The 18944-nt window shown below is 38.5% G+C and overlaps 1 protein-coding gene across 1 annotated transcript in view; it reads right to left on the reverse strand.

The window, feature by feature from the left end:
• LOC123536082 (dynein axonemal assembly factor 3-like) overlaps positions 1-18944 on the reverse strand; it is a 236609-nt gene that overhangs the window by 124259 nt on the left and 93406 nt on the right. The window contains 1 exon segment of the mRNA XM_053529209.1: positions 9891-9954. Coding sequence (XP_053385184.1) covers positions 9891-9954 — 64 coding nt within the window.

An 18944-nucleotide genomic window follows, 5' to 3' on the forward strand; every position in this document is an offset into this window, starting at 1 on the left:
GGTGATGGAAAACAAGTGTTGAAAGTTTCAAAGCTTTATCTCAAAAGACTTTGTCAAAATGTGGACTGGTACGAAAAACTTAACCAAGATTTCTAAGTCGAAAGGGGCCATAATTCAGCCAAAATTCTTGATGGAGTTATGTACCCTTGCCTATAACTGAACATGGTGATGGTAAACAAGTGTTGAAAGTTTCAAAGCTTTATCTCAAAAGACTTTGTCAAAATATGAACTGGTACGAAAAACTTAACCATGATTTCTAAGTCAAAAGGTGCCATAATTCAGCCAAAATCCTTGATGGAGTTATGTGCTCTTGCCTATAACTGGACATGGTGATGGTAAACAAGTGTTGAAAGTTTCAAAGCTTTATCTCAAAAGACTTTGTCAAAATGTGGATTGGTACGAAAAACTTAACCAAGGTGTGATGCCGACGCCGTGGTGAGTAGGATAGCTCTACTTATTCTTCGAATAGTCGAGCTAAAAAGCCCTGTTAACCTTTGACCTCCAATTGTGACCTTGACCTTTGAGCTAGGGGTCCGGGTTTTGCGCATGACACGTCGTCTCATCATGGGGAACATTTGTGCCAAGTAATATTAAAATCCCTTCATGGATGACAGAGTTATGGACCGGACACGAAATTGCGGACGGACGGAATGACGGAAAAGCGCATTCCTATAGTCCCCGTAACTGGTTTTCAACCAGTAGGGGACTAATAATAATTTAGTCACAACTATAGCCTTCAGAGTGTTCACAAGCTTTTCCTTTGCTTTGACTGGGTGACCTAGTTTTTGACCCCACATGGAACAGATTTGAACTTGACCTACAGGTCATCAAGACAAACATTCTGATCAATTCTCATGAGTTTCAAACTTAAAATGTGGTCTCTAGAGTGTTAACAAGACTTTCTTTTGATCTGGCCTAGTGACCTAGTTTTTGACCCATCATGACCCAGTTTCCAATTTGACCTACATATCGTCAAGGCAAACATTCTGACCAAGTTTCATAAAGATTAAGTCACAACTGTGGCCTCTAGAATGTTCACAACCCTTTCCTTTGATTTGACTAAGTGACCTAGTTTTTGACCCCATATAACACAGATTCAAACCTGACCTAGATGTCATCTACACAAACATTCTGACCAATTCTCATGAGTTTCGAACTTAAATTGTGGTCTCTATAGAGTGTTAACAAGATTTCCCTTTGATCTGACCTACTGACCTAGGTTTTGATCCCACATGATCCAATTTCATATTTAACCCAGAAGACATCAAGAAACAAGAGGACCATGATGGTCCTGAATCGCTCACCTCTTCCCACATGACCCAGTTTTGAGTATGACGTCGTTTTTTCTATTATTTGACATAGTGACCTAGTTTTTGAACTCATGTGACCCAGTTTTGAACTTGACCTAGATATTATCAAGATAAAAATTCTGACCAATTTTCATGAAGATCCATTGAAAAATATGGTCTCTAGAGAGGTCACAAGGTTTTTCTATTATTTGACCTATTGACCTAGTTTTCGAAGGTACGTGACCCTGTTTTGAACTTTACCTAGATATCATCAAGGTGAACATTCTCACTAATTTTCATGAAGATCTCATGAAAAATATGGCCTCTAGAGAGGTCACAAGGTTTTTCTATTTTTATACCTACTGGCCTAGTTTTTGACTGCACATGACCCAGTTTCGAAACTTACCTAGATATCATCAAGGTGAACATTCAGAACAATTTTCATGAAAATCCATTGAAAAATATGGCCTCTAGAGAAGTCAAAAGATTTTAATAATTTTAGACCTACTGACCTAGTTTTTGACCGCAGTTGACCCAGTTTCAAACTCGACCTAGATATCATCAAGATGAACATTCAGACCAACTTTCATACAGATCCCATGAAAAGTATGGCCTCTAGAGAGGTCACAAGGTTTTTTTATTATTTGACCTACTGACCTAGTTTTTTAAGGCACATGACCCAGTTTCAAATTTAACTTAGATATCATCAAGGTGAACATTCTGACCAATTTTTATGGAGATCCATTCACAAGTATGGCCTCTAGAGAGGTCACAAGGTTTTTCTATTTTTAGACCTACTGACCTGGTTTTTGACCGCACATGACCCTGTTTCGAACTTGACCTAGATATCATCAAGATGAACATTCAGACCATTTTCATACAGATCCCATGAAAAATATGGCCTTCAGAGAGGTCACAAGGTTTTTCTATTATTTGACCTACTGACCTAGTTTTTGAAGGCACGTGACCCACTTTCGAACTTGACCTAGATATCATCTTTCATAAAGATCCCATGAAAAATGTGACCTCTAGAGTGGTCACAAGCAAAAGTTTACGGACGCACGCACGCACGCACGGACGACGGACACCGCGCGATCACAAAAGCTCACCTTGTCACTTTGTGACAGGTGAGCTAAAAACATTTTGACCATGTTTCATAAAGACTGAGTCACAACTGTGGCCTCTATAGTATTCACAAGCTTTTCCTTTGCTTTGACCAGGTGAACTAGTTTTTGACCCCACATGACCCACATTTGAACTTGACCTAGAGGTCATAAAGACAAACATTCTGATCAATTCTCAGGAGTTTCAACTTAAAATGTGGTCTCTAGAATGTTAACAAGACTTCCTTTTGATCTGGCCTACTGACCTAGTTTTTGACCCCACATAATCCAGTTTCCAACTTGACCTATAAATCGTCAAGGCAAACATTCTGACCAAGTTTCATAAAGATTAAGTCACAACTGTGGCCTCTAGAATGTTCACAAGCCCAGAGCTCCAGATAAGCTGCGTATTTGCGTATTTACGCAATTGAAATTGCAGAAAACCCAATTTAATTTATATAGTGTGCGTACTAAAACGCAATTAAAATTCCTAATACCCAATTCATAAAAAGTCGCTTGCGTATCGCATTTTCCTTATTACTACAACGGGTACGAGACTTTAACGCTTGACAACTGACCGATTATACATTCCCGCAAAACAGGTTGCAATTTATCGGAAAAATTGAAGGACCATTCAGTCGGCTGATAGGTGTCATTTGGACGCTTTGTAAACAATTTTCTTTAACGCCGATAAAATGTAAAAAAGGGCAGTAAACAATATTGTTGCAGCACAAACAAAACAAGTTAGTGGGATATCTTGCTGTTCAACAATGACATTTATCTCTTTGTGACGATGTAGTGTCACCGATACTGGACGACATCTTATGGGAGAACGAATACTGCGCTGAACACATCGTTCGGGATATTGATGAATTGATCTCCGACTATATTAAATGTGAAAAAGACAAGAACAGTATGGAACAAAAGTATCTCGAATACATTAAATGATTGAAACACATGTTTACATTGATTACAGGCATGTAAAAACAATTTTAAAAAGACAGTACGGTTTTAATTAATCTCTTTGTATTAAAACATTGAAGGGTGATATTGATTTATAAAAAGTACTTTTATGTAGTTAATATGTAGATATAACCATGTTACCATAAGCAAAAAATACTCAATTGTTTATGCGAGATTGGTGAAATACCCAATTGGTTTTAGCAAATACCCAATTACTTCTGAAAAGGCTGGGTAATGATATCATTTTTACCCAATTCAGATTTCCAATACCCAATTCAGACAAAAAGTGATGGGTAAATACCCAATTGCACCAAAAGCTTATCTGGAGCTCTGCAAGCCTTTCCTTTGATTTGACCAAGGGACCTAGTTTTTGACCCAACATGACCCAGATTAAAATCTGATATAGATGTCATCTAGACAAACATTCTGACCAATTTTCATGAGTTTCAAACTTAAATTGTGGTCTCTAGAGTGTTAACAAGATTTCCCTTTGGTCTGACCTAGTTTTTGATCCCACATGACCCAATTTCAAATTTACCTAGAAATCATCAAGAAAAACATTTTGACTACGTTTCATAAAGACTGAGTCACAACTGAGGCCTCTATAGTGTTCACAAGCTTTTCCTTTGATATGACCAGGTGACCTGTTTTTTACCCCACATGATGCAGATTCAAACTTGACCTAGAGATTATAATTATTATTATTATCATTATTATTATACACCACATTTATATTGCACTCTTTCTATATAAAAATACCTTCAAAAGTGCTTTACATAAAAGCATCTATATAATGTTCAATAAACAAGAGCTTTCGGAGGCCAGCAACGCTCGATTATTCAACAGCCTTGTCAACTGAATGAATACAATAGTCGAAAAAGAGGCATAATTTTGTAAAAATGCAAAACTGGGTTATGGAACCTGCATAGTGCTTATCAGCTCATGACAGTAGACACGTTTGTGAAGTTTCAATCCATTCCTATTAGTGGGTATTGAGATACCAGCTTACATAAAAGAATATAACCAAAAACTGCTAAGTTGAAAAAGGGGCATAATTTTGTAACAAGGGGCCAAGATGGCCCTAGATTGCTCACCTGAGAAACACACAGTAACAGTGTAAACATGTTTGACCTAGTGATTTCATGGAAAAAAATATGCTAGCCAATTTTCATTAAGATTGGACCAGAAATGTGGTCTCTTGAGTTTAAACAAGCATTTATACTCTTAGATATAACCTAGTGACCTAGTTTTTGACCCCAGATGACCCATATTCAAATTGGACCTAGATTTTATCAAGGCAATCATTCTGACAAAATTTCATGAAGATCAATTGAAAAATACAGTCTCTATCGCATACACAATGTTTTTCTTTGATTTGACCTAGTGACCTAGTTTTTGACCCCAGATGACCCATATTCAAACTCTACCCAGATTTCATCAAGGCAATCATTCTGACCAATTTTCATTAAGATTGGATAAAAAATGTGGTCTCTTGAGTTTAAACAAGAGGGTCATGATGACCCTGAATCGCTCATCTGAGTAATATGAGCTACATGTTTCACATATCAAACTGATGATTTTTAGAAATTTTTTAGAAGATTTTCCGATGTACAATCAAGTAACCCCTGGGACGGGGCCAATTTTATCCTTGGGGTCATGATTTGAACAAAGTTTGTAGAAGTCTACTAGGCAATGTTACATATCAAATATCTAAGCTCTAGGCCTTCTGGTTTATTTTTAGCAAATTTATGAATATTTCCCTATGTACAATCAAGTAACCCCTGGGACTGAGTCAATTTGACCCTGGGGGGGGGGGGGTCAAGATATGAACAAATTTTGTAGAGGTCCACTAGGCAATGCTACATGTCAAATATCTAAGCTCTAGGCCTTCTGGGGGTTTTTTTTGAAATTTTTGAAGATTTTTCTATGTACAATCAAGTAACCCCATGGGGCGGGGTTAATTTGACCCCGGGGGTCATGATTTGAACAAATTTTGTAGAAGTCTACTAGTCAATGCTACATGTGAAACATCTAAGCTCTAGGCCTTCTGGTTTATTTTCAGAAAATATTTGAAGATTTTCCTATGTAAAATCAAATGACCCCTGGGGCAGGGTCAATTTTGACCCAAGGGGTCATTATTTGAACAAATTTTGTAGAGGTCAGGTCAAATATCTAAGATCAAGGCCTTCTGGTTTATTTTTAGAAAATGTTTGAAGATTTTCCTATGTAAAATGAAGTGACCCCTCGGGCATGGTAAATTTTGACCCCGGGGGTCATGATTTGAACAAATTTTGTAGAAGTCCACTAGGCCATGCTACATGTCAAATATCTAAGCTATAGGCCTTCTGCTTTATTTTTAGAAAATTTTGATGATTTTTCTATGTACAATCAAGTAACCACATGGGGCGGGGTCAATTTGACCCTGGGGGTCATGATTTGAATAAATTTTGTAGAGGTCCACTAGGCAATGCTACACGTGAAACATCTAAGCTCTAGGCCTTCTGGTTTATTTTCAGAAATTTTTTGAAGATTTTCCTATGTAAAATCAAATGACCCCTGGGGCAGGGTCAATTTTGACCTCGGGGTTCATGATTGAACAAATTTTGTAGAGGTCCACTAGGCAATGCTACATGTCAAATATCTAAGCTCTAAGCCTTCTGGTTTATTTTTTTAAAATTTTTGAAGATTTTCCTATAGAAATCTATGTAAAATCAAGTGACTCCTGGGGCAGGGTCAATTTTGATCCCGGGATCATGATTTGAACAACTTTAGTAATGGTCCACTAGGCAATGCTACATGTCAAATATCTAAGCTCTAGGGCTTCTGGTTTTTGAGAAGAAGATTTTTTAAGATTTTCCTATGTAAAATCAAATGACCCCTAGGGTGGGGTCAATTTTAACCCCGGGGGTCATGATTTGAACAAATTTTGTAGAGGTCCACTAGGCAATGCTACAAGTCAAATATCTAAACTCTAGGCCTTCTGGTTTATTTTTTTAAAAATTTTGGAAGATTTTCCTACAGAAATCTAAGTAAAATCTAGTGAACCCTGAGGCGAGGTCAATTTTGACCCCGGAGTCATGATTTGAACAACTTTAGTCCACTTGGCAATGCTACATGTTAAATATCTAAGCTCTAGGGCTTCTGAAAAGAAGATTTTTTAAGAATTTCCTATGTAAAATCAAGTGACCCCTGGGGCGGGGTCAATTTTGACCCCGGGGTCATGATTTGAATATATTTGGTAGAGGTCCACTAGGCAATGCTTCAAACCAAATATCTAAGCTTTAGGGCTTCTGGTTTTTGAGAAGAAGATTTTTAAAGTTTTTCCTTTCGGTTGCCATGGCAACCAGAGTTCTGCATGGAATTCAATTCTTTGAATAATTTTGAAAGGGGGCGACCCAAGGATCATTCCTGTGAAGTTTGGTGTAATTCTGCCCAGTGGTTTTCAAGAAGATTTTTTTAGAAATTGTTGACGGACGACGCACTACGCACGACGGACGACGCACGATGGACATCAAGCGGTCACAATAGCTCACCTTGTCACTTCGTGACAGGTGAGCTAAAAATTGATAAAGTCAAAGTCAAGAAGGGACATAACTCCATCAAAATTCAAACAGAGTTATGGGGATTGTTTCTCCCAGTCACAGAAACTAGAAATGTGTCACAGACATGGATGCCCCTGCAACATGAGAAAGGTCACACTGGCAGCCATGTTTTTTGCGATTCAAAATAATTTGAACAATTTATGGTAGAGGGTCACACAAGGATCGTTCGTGTAAAATTATTCTAAAATCGGGCAAGCAGTTTCAAACAAGAAGATTTATAAAGTTTCCACTATATACATATATACAAACAAAAAGAAGGACTCTTGAGAAGTTAATCTTAAAACAAGAGGGTCATTGACCCTAAAGCGCTCACCTGTGTACAAGACTTCAAGTGTGTTTGTATAAGTACAGAGTTAGGTTTCTTCTATTCTATCTACTAGCCTATATTATATACATGTCACACACACGTTTGATCCTAGGGCAATAATTTGAACAATTATGGTAGACATTACAAATCTGATATCACATGCCAAATATCAAGGCTCTAGCTATTATTGATTCAGAGAAGAAAAGTGACCACGATCCCTGGCAGCCATGTTTTTTGACGAATCAGAGTAATTTGAACAGTCTTGGTAGAGGGTCACACAAGAACCATTTGTGTAAAATTATTTCAAAATCGGGCTAGCAGTTTCACATAAGAAGATTTTTAAAGTTTCCACTATATACATATAGGGAAAAGTGACCACGCCCAATGGCAGCCATGTTTTTTGCGATTCAAAATAATTTGAACAATTTATGGTAGAGGGTCACACAAGGATCGTTCGTGTAAAATTATTCTAAAATCGGGCAAGCAGTTTCAAACAAGAGGATTTATAAAGTTTCCACTATATACATATAGGGAAAAGTGACCACGCCCTCTGGCGGCCATGACTTCTGATGAATCAAAATAATTTGAACAATCTTGGTAAAGGGTCAGGACCATTTGTGTAAAATTATTTTAAAATCAGGCCAGCAGTTTCACACAAGAAGATTTTTAAAGTTTCCACTATATACATATAGGGAAAAGTGACCACGTCCTCTATCGGCCATGTTTTTTGACAAATCGGTATAATTTGAACAATCTTAATAGAGGGTGACATAAGGACCATTTGTGTGAAATTATTTTAAAATCAGACCATCAGTTTAGGAGAAAATGTTATTTGAAGCTTTTTTCTATTTTTAGCTCTAGCAGCCCCTATGTGCAACCAAGCGGAACCGTTTGAATAACTTTGGCAGAGGACCATCCAAGAAACATTATGGCCAAGTTTCATCAAAATCCATTCATTGGTTTTGGACGAGATGTTGTTCAAACACAAATGTTGACGACGGACGGACGACTTGACGGACGGACAGACGCATGACGGATGACGGACACAGCATGATCACAATAGCTCACCATGAGCACTTTGTGCTCAGGTGAGCTAAAAAAAAAAAAATTCTAAGCCCACACAAAAATCCTTTCCAGGTAGAGATAGGTCAAAAAACATCTCAAAATTGGATGTAACATGCATGTTGTACTACAGAAAAGTGGTCTTGATTTTTCCCTACGACCAGTAATAAAAAAGTTACAATATAAGCTATTTATAGTAACAACAAAAGGAAGTAATTCTAAACTAGGGACCTGGTTCTTGCGCATGATACTCTGTCTCATGATTGTGTACAATTAAGCCAACTTACATCAAAATCCCTCCATGCATGAAAAAGAAATGCTCAGGACAAAGTCATTCTTGTATATGACCTTTGGCCTCAAAGTGTGACCTTGACCTTAGACCTAGGGACCTGGTTTTTACGCAAGACACATCGTCTATCCATACTTATTATTTGTGTCAAATAATTTTGAAATCGGACCATGCATGTCAAAGTTACGGAACGGACACGAAGACCACAATATCAGTATATATGTAGTGAAAAGTGGCTAAGTTCAACCAAGGACTGTGACCTTGAACTTAGACCTAGGGACCTGGTTATTGCGCATGACAGTCTATCCATGCTTATCATTTGTGTGGAATTATTCTGAAATCGGACCATGCATGTAAAAGTTATGGCCCAGACACGAACATCACCCTTTCCAGAACACACAAACAAACGCAAACACACAAACAAACAAACAAACAAACACACAGAGACAGGGGTAACACTATATGCCCCGCCCCATTTTATGGCGGGGGCATAACAACTGCTTTCTTTATGGTCATCTGCACATCAAGCTTGTTCATATGTGAAAGTTTGAGGCAAATAAGGCTAATAGTGTGGGAGGAATTGGACACACAAGATTTCGGGATGTACATATGGACGGACTGACGTATGTACGTACGGACAGCAGCAACACTACATACCCCCAACATAAATGTGTTGGGGCATAAAAAAGATATATATATATATATATACATCTTTTTTTCCTTTTCCTTGAAGGAATTTGAAAGTTGGGTCCGTGTGGAAGTGGTTTGAGAGATCTTATAACTTTTCTATAAAGCCATATTGGGAAAACTAGCCCAGCCCACTGGAGGCCATGCTTAAAGTAAACAATATAGAATGAATTGAAGGAACACTGCTGTGAAATTATTCTGATACCAAGTCAGCACTTTTAGAGAACCATTTGTGTGAAATTATTTTGAATTAATACAGCCGTATAGAATAAAATAACCTAAGACTTTGGCAGCCATGTTTTTTTAACAAATCATAATTCACAATTCATAACATGACTCTTATATACCTCCCTAAATTCATTGTCAAGTATGTAACCAAGGATTATTGCTTGTGAATATGACTTTCATTGAAGACCAGAGACTCATTTTCAAACTAGTGATCACTGATTTTCAAGGAAGCTAGTGGTGCTCCTTCTTAAAATATTTAGAAGCCCAACAACACTTTCTGGCATGTCCTAGGCACCAGACATGAGACTTCTGAAACCATGCCCATATCAACTCTTATAATATACAGAAGAAAGAAGTTACCTTCAGCTGACTGAGATCTATGGGAGGTAGTTTCCTTTCCAGATAGTTTAAATCTGTAACCATTCTGAAACAGATTTGAAGATTACTGTACACCCCTATCAAATTCCTCAAAACTTTGCTAATTCAATTCAGCTGAAATTCAAAACTTGCATAAATGCTGCTAGTTCCCTGTCTTGAGCTGTGTGCAAAACATACGAGTATGCAGAGCGGGGATCCTGTGTGATCAGAAAAAAAGATTATAATGGGGACATATACCAAACTGTTAGACCATGTCTGAAGGTCACAAAAATACACATCACTAGTTCAAATGCTGCGACTGGACCTATCTATGACGTCATCAAAATGGCAGCCAACTTTGAAAATATATAACTTTGCATATCTCATAATTTACTTAAGTTACGCAGTAAAACTTAGTCTTATTATCTTTGGTTTTCCATCCTAGAATATTCGTTGTCAATGTAATAACAATATTGAAGTATATAAACAATTAAATAATGTGAAATAATCAAAATATATCTTACCCCACCCACTTTATTTCAAAAGATTATTTTCTTGTTGAATATATTTGTTTGGTATATGCTAAACCATTAAAATATACCAATATCATCATATTCCAATACACGGCTACTAAACCCTAGTGCCACCACCAAACAGTGGTGATAAGGAAAACAGCTATTGACATTTTCCTGGTGCAGCTATCTATCACCGATTTCAAAATGTAAACAGGTGAGTAAAATCTATTTGATGTTAAATTTTCATTGATATAACTTATTTAAACAAGAGTGCCGCCAAGCGGGGCATTATACACCCGAAGGGTTACATCAGAGGATGGGAGCAAAATTTAAAGAACCTGACTGTTGAAGCCCAAAGGACAGGAACAAAAAAAAGAAATTAAAAAAAATAATTTCTAAGTCCACAAAAAAATTCTAACCAGGTAAAGTTATGTCAAAATACATCTAAAAATTGGATGTACCATCCATGTTGTACCACAGAAAGGTGGTCTCGGTTTTTCCCTACTGCCAATAATAAATAAGTTTCAAAATAAGCTATTTATAGTAACAAGAAAGGGAAGTAATTAAAAACAAGGAGTGCGTTCAATAAACGCTTGATGCCCCCGGTGGCATCCCTGTTGATACAAAGCAACCTAAGTCCAAAACGAGGTCAAGTTCAAGGTCAAGGTCAAACTGAGGTCAGGTGATGTCTGAAGATGAGGAATGGTCACAGGTTACATCTGCATTAGTATCAAGTCATTCTAGTTAGGAGTATTGATGCTAGACGAAACGTGTCCCATTTGGTTAACCTCGTACGGACGGACGACCGAACGAACGGACAAACTAATAGACAGGCAATCACTATATGCCTCCCGCATCAGTAGATGCCGGAGGCATAAAAAATTATTGTCCGAGAACAAAAAGGATCTGCCAAATAAAAACAAGAGCACTGCAATGCATAAAAATATACACAAAGCAAAGTCATATATGACCTTTGACCCCTAAGTGTGACCTTGACCTTGAAGCCAGTCATCCAAAACATGTGCTCTGCACGTCGCCTCAGTGTGGTGAATATTTGTGCCAAGTTTCTTTGAAATCATTCAAGCAGTTCAAGAGTTACAGAGCGGACACAGCAAAGTCATATATGACCTTTCACTCCTAAGTGTGACCTTGACCTTTAAGCTAGTCATCCGAAACAAGCGCTCTGCACATTGTCTCAGTGTGGTGAACATTTGTGCCAAGTTTCTTTGAAATCCTTCAAGCAGTTCAAGAGTTACAGAGTGGACAGGAAACACACTCATATGACCTTTGACCCCTATGTGTGACCTTGACCTTGAAATGAGACATCCAAAACATGCGCTCTGCATGTCGTCTTGGTGTGGTGAACATTTGTGTCTAGTTTCTTTGAAATCCTTCAAGGGGTTCAAGAGTTACAGAGCGGACACGAAATTGCTAACGGACGGATGGACGGACAACGGACGGACGAACACCAGGCCCATAACATAATACGTCCCTTCGGGCGTATAAAAATCGGTGAATGTAGTGCTGCATAAGAACACTTTTACTATATGTTGATTGCAGCTTTGTTGAGATATTATGCAAATTGTGGTATCAAGAGCTTTGCTCCTGATTCCGACGTTTGTAAATTTTGACATCTGTATGCATTCCAACTAAATTTATATGCATAGACACACTCTATGAACACTAACATGCATGTAAATGGTCTACATCTGTATGATACTCACACAGACATAAAACAAGGGGCTGTGTTCAATAAACGCTTGATGCCCCCAGTGGCATCCTTGTCGAAAGATTTTGCACCTAAGTCCAAAATGAGGTCAAGGTCAAACTGAGGTCAGGTGATGTTTGAAGATGAGGAATGGTCACAGTTCACATCTGTATTAGTATCAATTCATTCTTGTAAGAGGTATTGATGCTAGACGAAACGGTCCCATTTGGTTAACCAAGAGATGACCATATAAAGCAACCTAAGTCCAAAATGAGGTCAAGGTCAAGGTCAAACTGAGGTCAGGTGATGTCTGAAGATGAGGAATGGTCACAGGTTACATCTGCATTAGTATCAAGTCATTCTAGTAAGGAGTATTGATGCTAGACAAAACGGTCCCATTTGGTTAACCTCGTACGGACGGACGAACGAACGAACGGACGGACAGGACAATCACTATATGCCTCCCACATCAGTAGATGCTGGGGGCATAAAAAATCTCATGTAAAAGAAATACACCAGCATTTTTAAAAGTGATGGCGCTCTACAGTAGTGGTGGCGCTGTGGCGGACGTGTAGCGTTGACTATAAAAAAGTAGTTTTTATGAGAAATAAGGTATGTACAGAGATTGTCATTTACCTTTTTATATTTAATGTCTGAAAGTTATTTTAGAATTAAGAGAAGCATGTGTGTGAATAATGATGGAACGACTAAGTTTTTAATCACATTATAAACCTTTTATATATTCAACTATCATGCAGACACTGTTTATCCGTTGCAGATGGGAAGTCTCAAGTAACAAGAGCTGTCAGTGGACAGCATGCTCAACTATTCTCAGTGCTTGATAGTATAATATAAGCAATAAGTAAAACTTTTACATTACAATAAGCATATTCTAAGTCGAAAAGGGGCCATAATTCAGTCAAAAAGTTTGATAGAGTAGCCTCCTCCTTTTTACAGACTGGGGTCATGATGGTAAACAAGTATGCAAAATATGAAAGCAATATCTCAATGGACTTTGAAAATATTTGGGGTGGTACGCAAACTTTAACATTTATTCTAAGTTGAAAAGGGGCCATAATTCAGTCAAAATGCTTGATAGAGTTGCCTCCTCCTTTTTACAGACTGGGGTCATGATGGTAAACAAGTATGCAAAATATGAAAGCAATATCTCAATGGACTTCGAAAATATGTGGGGTGGTACGCAAACTTTAACATTTATTCTAAGTCAAAAAGGGGCCATAATTCAGTCAAAATGCTTGATAGAGTTGCCTCCACCTTTTTACAGACTGGGGTCATGATGGTAAACAAGTATGCAAAATATGAAAGCAATATCTCAATGGACTTCGAAAATATGTGGGGTGGTACGCAACATTTGTGTGACACTCACGCTCACGCACACGCTCACGCCGACGCCGGGGCGAGTAGGATAGCTCCCCTATTTTTCGAATAGTCGAGCTAAAAAGGGAAAAGTGCATGGATCTCCTTATATTTTAAAAGAAGAACAATATCTAAAGCTGCCAAGCCTTTTTCTTTGAAGGGATTAATTCAAATGAACATAATTATCCCACTGGAGGCAAGTTCCTCAACAAGAACATAATAACTCCTCCAAAATGCCGTCACTGAAAAAAGGCTTTATTTGTTCACTGATCAAAAACAAGAGCTGTCTCCATAGGATGACACATGCCCCCGATGGCACTTTGAATGAATAGTTATGGCCGATGTTAGAGTTTAGGACCTTTGACCTACGGAGCTGGGTCTTGCGCACGACATGTCGTCTAACTGTGCCACACATTCATGCGTAGTTATTTTAAAATCCATGCATGAATGACAGAGATATGGACCGGACACGCCCATCAATGCACTATCATGAAAAATGACCTTTAACGTCTAAGAGTGACCTTGACCTTTGAGCTACGGACCTGGGTCTTGCGCGCGACACGTCGTCTTACTGTGGTACACATTCATGCCAAGTTATTTGAAAATCCATCCATGGATGACAAAGATATGGACCGGACACGCCCATCAATGCACTATCCTTTAACGTCTAAGTGTGACCTTGACCTTTGAGCTACGGACCTGCGTCTTGCGCGCGACATGTCGTCTTACTGTGGTACACATTCATGCCAAGTTATTTGAAAATCCATCCATGGATGACAAAGATATGGACCGGACACGCCCATCAATGCACTATCCTTTAACGTCTAAGTGTGACCTTGACCTTTGAGCTACGGACCTGGGTCTTGTGTGCGACACGTCGTCTTACTGTGGTACACATTCATGCCAAGTTATTTGAAAATCCATCCATGGATGACAAAGATATGGACCGGACACGCCCATCAATGCACTATCCTTTAATGTCTAAGTGTGACCTTGACCTTTGAGCTACGGACCTGGGTCTTGCGCTCGACACGTCGTCTTACTGTGGTACACATTCATGCCAAGTTATTTGAAAATCCATCCATCGATGACAAAGATATGGACCGGACACGAAAATTGCGGACAGACTGACAGACCGACAGACCGACAGACCGAAAGACGGTTCAAAAACTATATGCCTCCCTTCGGGGGCATAAAAATAGGTCATAAAACTGAAATCACATTCCAAATAAAACAAAACTTTTGACAAGTCAGTCACTTTCAAATCAACAAACACTTTAAGATATGAGACAATTCTAATATGGCAATAAATATGGAGAAGTACTTGAAAATATTAGCGGAATGGAAGAATGTATTAATTGTATTAATTTGGTGCCTGTGAAGACTCGTTAATTAGGCAGATAAGTCTATTGATTCCTTTCTTTTTACCAAAGAGAAAACAATTTCAGAAGTATTAAAAGATGTTCTGAAAATATTTGAAAAAGAAAATGTTCAAATTGAGTTTCTGTCACCCAGGAACATACCACATGCTGATGTTACATGTATCTTGTTTCTCGACGTAATAAAATGATTCAATGCAGATGGAGTTCAGCAGGTTAGATATGTATAATGATACATTTCGCAATGAAAAAGGCCATAGGAAATATTATGTGGTGGACACCTTTATTTTGGAAATTCTTAGGTACCAACTGTTGTCTTTTCTCTGTGTGTGTTTTTACTGATTGGAGATTTGATGCCCATTCAATTTGTTCAGATCTTAAACAAGGTAGATGTTTAAGTTGGTAGCCGCAACTGAACAGAAAATGCATACCATAGCCATAGCGCCACCACTACTGTATATCGCCACCACTTTTAAGAAAAAAATAATGGCATATTTCTTTTAAGAAAAATTTCATTACTGCTAATGTTTGCCTGTGTAAGTTTCATAGATATTAGACAATTTGCATGCAAGATAATGTTCTTATAGTGTGACTATACAACAAATTACAGCTCGAATACAGACAGATATCAAAATATACAATTGTGCAAATCAGGAGAAATGCTCTCGACACCACAATTTTCATAATATTTTTATGAATTTACAGTTATCCTGTAGTAAAAGTGTTCTTACACGGCACTACATTTTCCATTTTTCGAAATAAATTTTATCAATACAAGGCAGTCTGAAAGACAGCTATATCCCCCGCCATTGTTATGGATAGTGAAAGGGTTTATGATATTGGGTGGAACCATTAAACAATCCAGTTGTGACCTTGACCTTAAGCTGGCAGGGGTGAATTTTGAATTCTGCATATTGTCTTGATAAATGGAATATTACAGCCAAGTCATATTAAAATCCTTCAAGAGGTTAAGGAGATACAGAGCAGACATAAAATGGAAGGCTCAAACCTTTGACCTCGATTTGTGACCTTGACCTTGAGCCAACAAGGCTGACTCATGAGTTCTGCACATCATCTTGATGAGGTGATTAATTGACCCAAGTTCCATGGAAATCCTTCAAGAGGTTTAGGAGATACAGAGCAGACATAAAATGGAAGGCTCAAACATTTGACCCAGAGTTGTGACCTTGACCTTATGCCGACATGGCTGACTCGTGAGTTCTGCACATGGTCTTGATGAGGTGATCATTTGACAAAAGTTTCTTGAAATTTCTTCATGGGGTTTAGTAGATACAGAGCGGACACAAAATGGAAAGCCCAAACTTATGACCGTGAGTTGTGACCTTGACCTTGAGCCGACATGGCTGACTTATACTTTCTGCATATCATCTTGATAAGGTGATCATTTGACCCAAGTTTCATGAATTTCCTCCAAGGGGTTTATGAGATACAGAGCGGACATGAAATGGAAGGCTCAAAGCTCATTCCCCTGCTACACATGAATATTATTCTGTACCAATTTGCTGGCCCAGGATTCGAATCACATTGGACAGCACAATGATTTCAAACATCCGCATTTATTTAAATGCAATAATTTGCATTCATGCGAACAATACCATACCAACGGTGTGTATGCATTTCGGATCCCTCTCTGTGGTAAATGAGAAAACGGATCCCACTCTCTTCATGCACAGGACCTTCTATGTGGTAAACAATAAACTCCAAAGTCTATATAAACCATATGACCAACAGGGCAGGACCATATTTGACCCTGGCAGGATAATTGGAAGAATCTTGGAAGAGGGCCACTAGATGATGTTAATTACCAAATATCAAAGCCCTAGGCCCTGTGGTTTTGGACATGAAGATTTTCAAAGTTATTTCCTATATAAGTCTGACCCCAAGGGAGAGGCCATATTTGACCCTGGAGGAAATTTGAACAACCTTGGTAGACGACTTCTAGATGATGCTAAATACCAAATATCAAACAGATTCAACCAGAGTTTTGTATGGAATTCAATTCTTTGATTTTTTTAAGGAAGACCATCCAAGGAACATCCCTGTGAAGTTTCATCAAAATTGGCCTGGTGGTTTAGGAGGAAATGGTGTTTAAAGGAAAATGTTGAAGGATGAAGGACAATCACTGACCACAATAGCTCATCCTTGGGGACGTTTTGCTCAGGTGAGCTTAAAATAGAGTCATGAAATATGTACAGTACATGTTAAAGCAGTATTTTTTCCTTCATATCCTACCATAGCCCATCATCCAATTATCAAAAAGTGTGATGGTAGGATAGTACAACTGAACAAAGGACTAGTAGGACAGTAGGATATTGATGGTAGGATAATAGGATGGAAGAAAGGTAACATAGCAATGACAGAATAGTAGTATAGCAGTGTATCATCCTACTATTGCTATCCTATCATCCTACCATTATTATCCTATCATCCTACCACTGCTGTCCTATCATCCTACTATTATTATTATTATTATTATTATTATTATACCATATTTATATAGCACTCTTTTCATGCACCTGTACACGTTCAAAAGTGCTTTACAGAATAAATTGCAAAAACACAAACAAATACATATACAAAGATAATGCATTCCACATTAACAAAAATCATGAATGAAAACAAGTATAATTTAAAAACAAGATAAAAAACATAAATGTATCCGTCAGTTAACAAAATATTGTACAAAGAAGTGGGTTTTGAGCAGGCTTTTGAAAGCAGCTAGCGTGTCAGCTTCCCTGATCTTGACAGGAAGGGAGTTCCAAAGCTTTGGAGCAGTGCACGAAAAGCTGCGATTGCCATACATCATGGTTTTAGATTTTGGCATAACAAGTGACAGCGTGTCTTGTGATCTTAGGGTCCTGACTGGTTTATACACGTCTAGCATATCCCTAATATAGGCAGGGGACTGATTGTGTAAAGCCTTAAAGGTGTGGGTCAGAACCTTGTACTGCACCCTGTATTTCACTGGCAACCAGTGAAGCTCCTTCAGAACCGGTGTTATATGATTGCGACGGGGCGTCTTAGTGATTACGCGAGCTGCAGTGTTCTGGACATGTTGCAACTTGTTAAGTGTGCTGTTTGGTATACCACTTAACAAGGCATTACAGAGTCTAACCATGAAGTAACCAGGCTGTTTATAAGGGTTTTTGTGGCATCACTGGTAAGATACCGTCTGATGTGACCTATTCTGCGAAGTTGTGCATATCCAGCCCGGCACACCGAGTTGACTTGTTGTTCCATATCCATACCGCTGTCAAATACTGCTCCAAGATTCCTAACACATTTCGTGGATTTTATCACAGAATCACCGACCTTCACAGAAACGTCATCAATGTACTTGGAGTTACGCTTTGATGTCAATAGCATTACCTCAGTTTTATCAGCATTGAGCTTCAGCATGTTGGAATTCATCCACGAGACAATTTCAGCCAGACAGCTCTCAATGCGGCGCAAAGCTTCACTTCTGGCCACAGCCTCTATCGGCTTAAAAGATAGGTATAGTTGAGAGTCATCAGCGTAGAAATGATGAAGAAGTCCATGACGTCTGCATATGGCACCCACGGGTTTAGTGTACATGATATAGTTCTTTGGACCAAGCACTGATCCCTGGGGCACACTGTATTTCATCAACGTAGGCGTCGACAACTCACCATCAATGCATACAGTTTGATAGCGGTCACTAAGATATGATGACATCCATGCAAGTGCTTTGTCTGTGACTCCAAAATGATGTTCGAGCCGGTGTAACAGTGCTTGGTGATCAATCGTGTCGAAAGCCACAGAAAGATCGAGTAGCACGAGGACTGTTACAGAATTTTGATCGAGAGATGTGAGGATGTCATTCTGTACCTTTATCAAAGCCGACTCAGTTGAATGAAACTTTCTGTAAGCAGACTGCAGTCCCTCATGTAGCTCATTTTCACTCAAGTGCAGCTCAAGACGCGCATCTACTACCTTTTCTAAGATTTTTGAAATGAAAGGGAGGTTAGATACAGGCCTGTAGTTTTTGAGAATGTTTGGTTCAAGATCTGGTTTCTTAAGCAGGGGTCTTATCCTA

Source organism: Mercenaria mercenaria, chromosome 17 (assembly GCF_021730395.1).
Source record: "Mercenaria mercenaria strain notata chromosome 17, MADL_Memer_1, whole genome shotgun sequence".
Taxonomy (NCBI): Eukaryota; Metazoa; Mollusca; class Bivalvia; order Venerida; family Veneridae; genus Mercenaria; species Mercenaria mercenaria.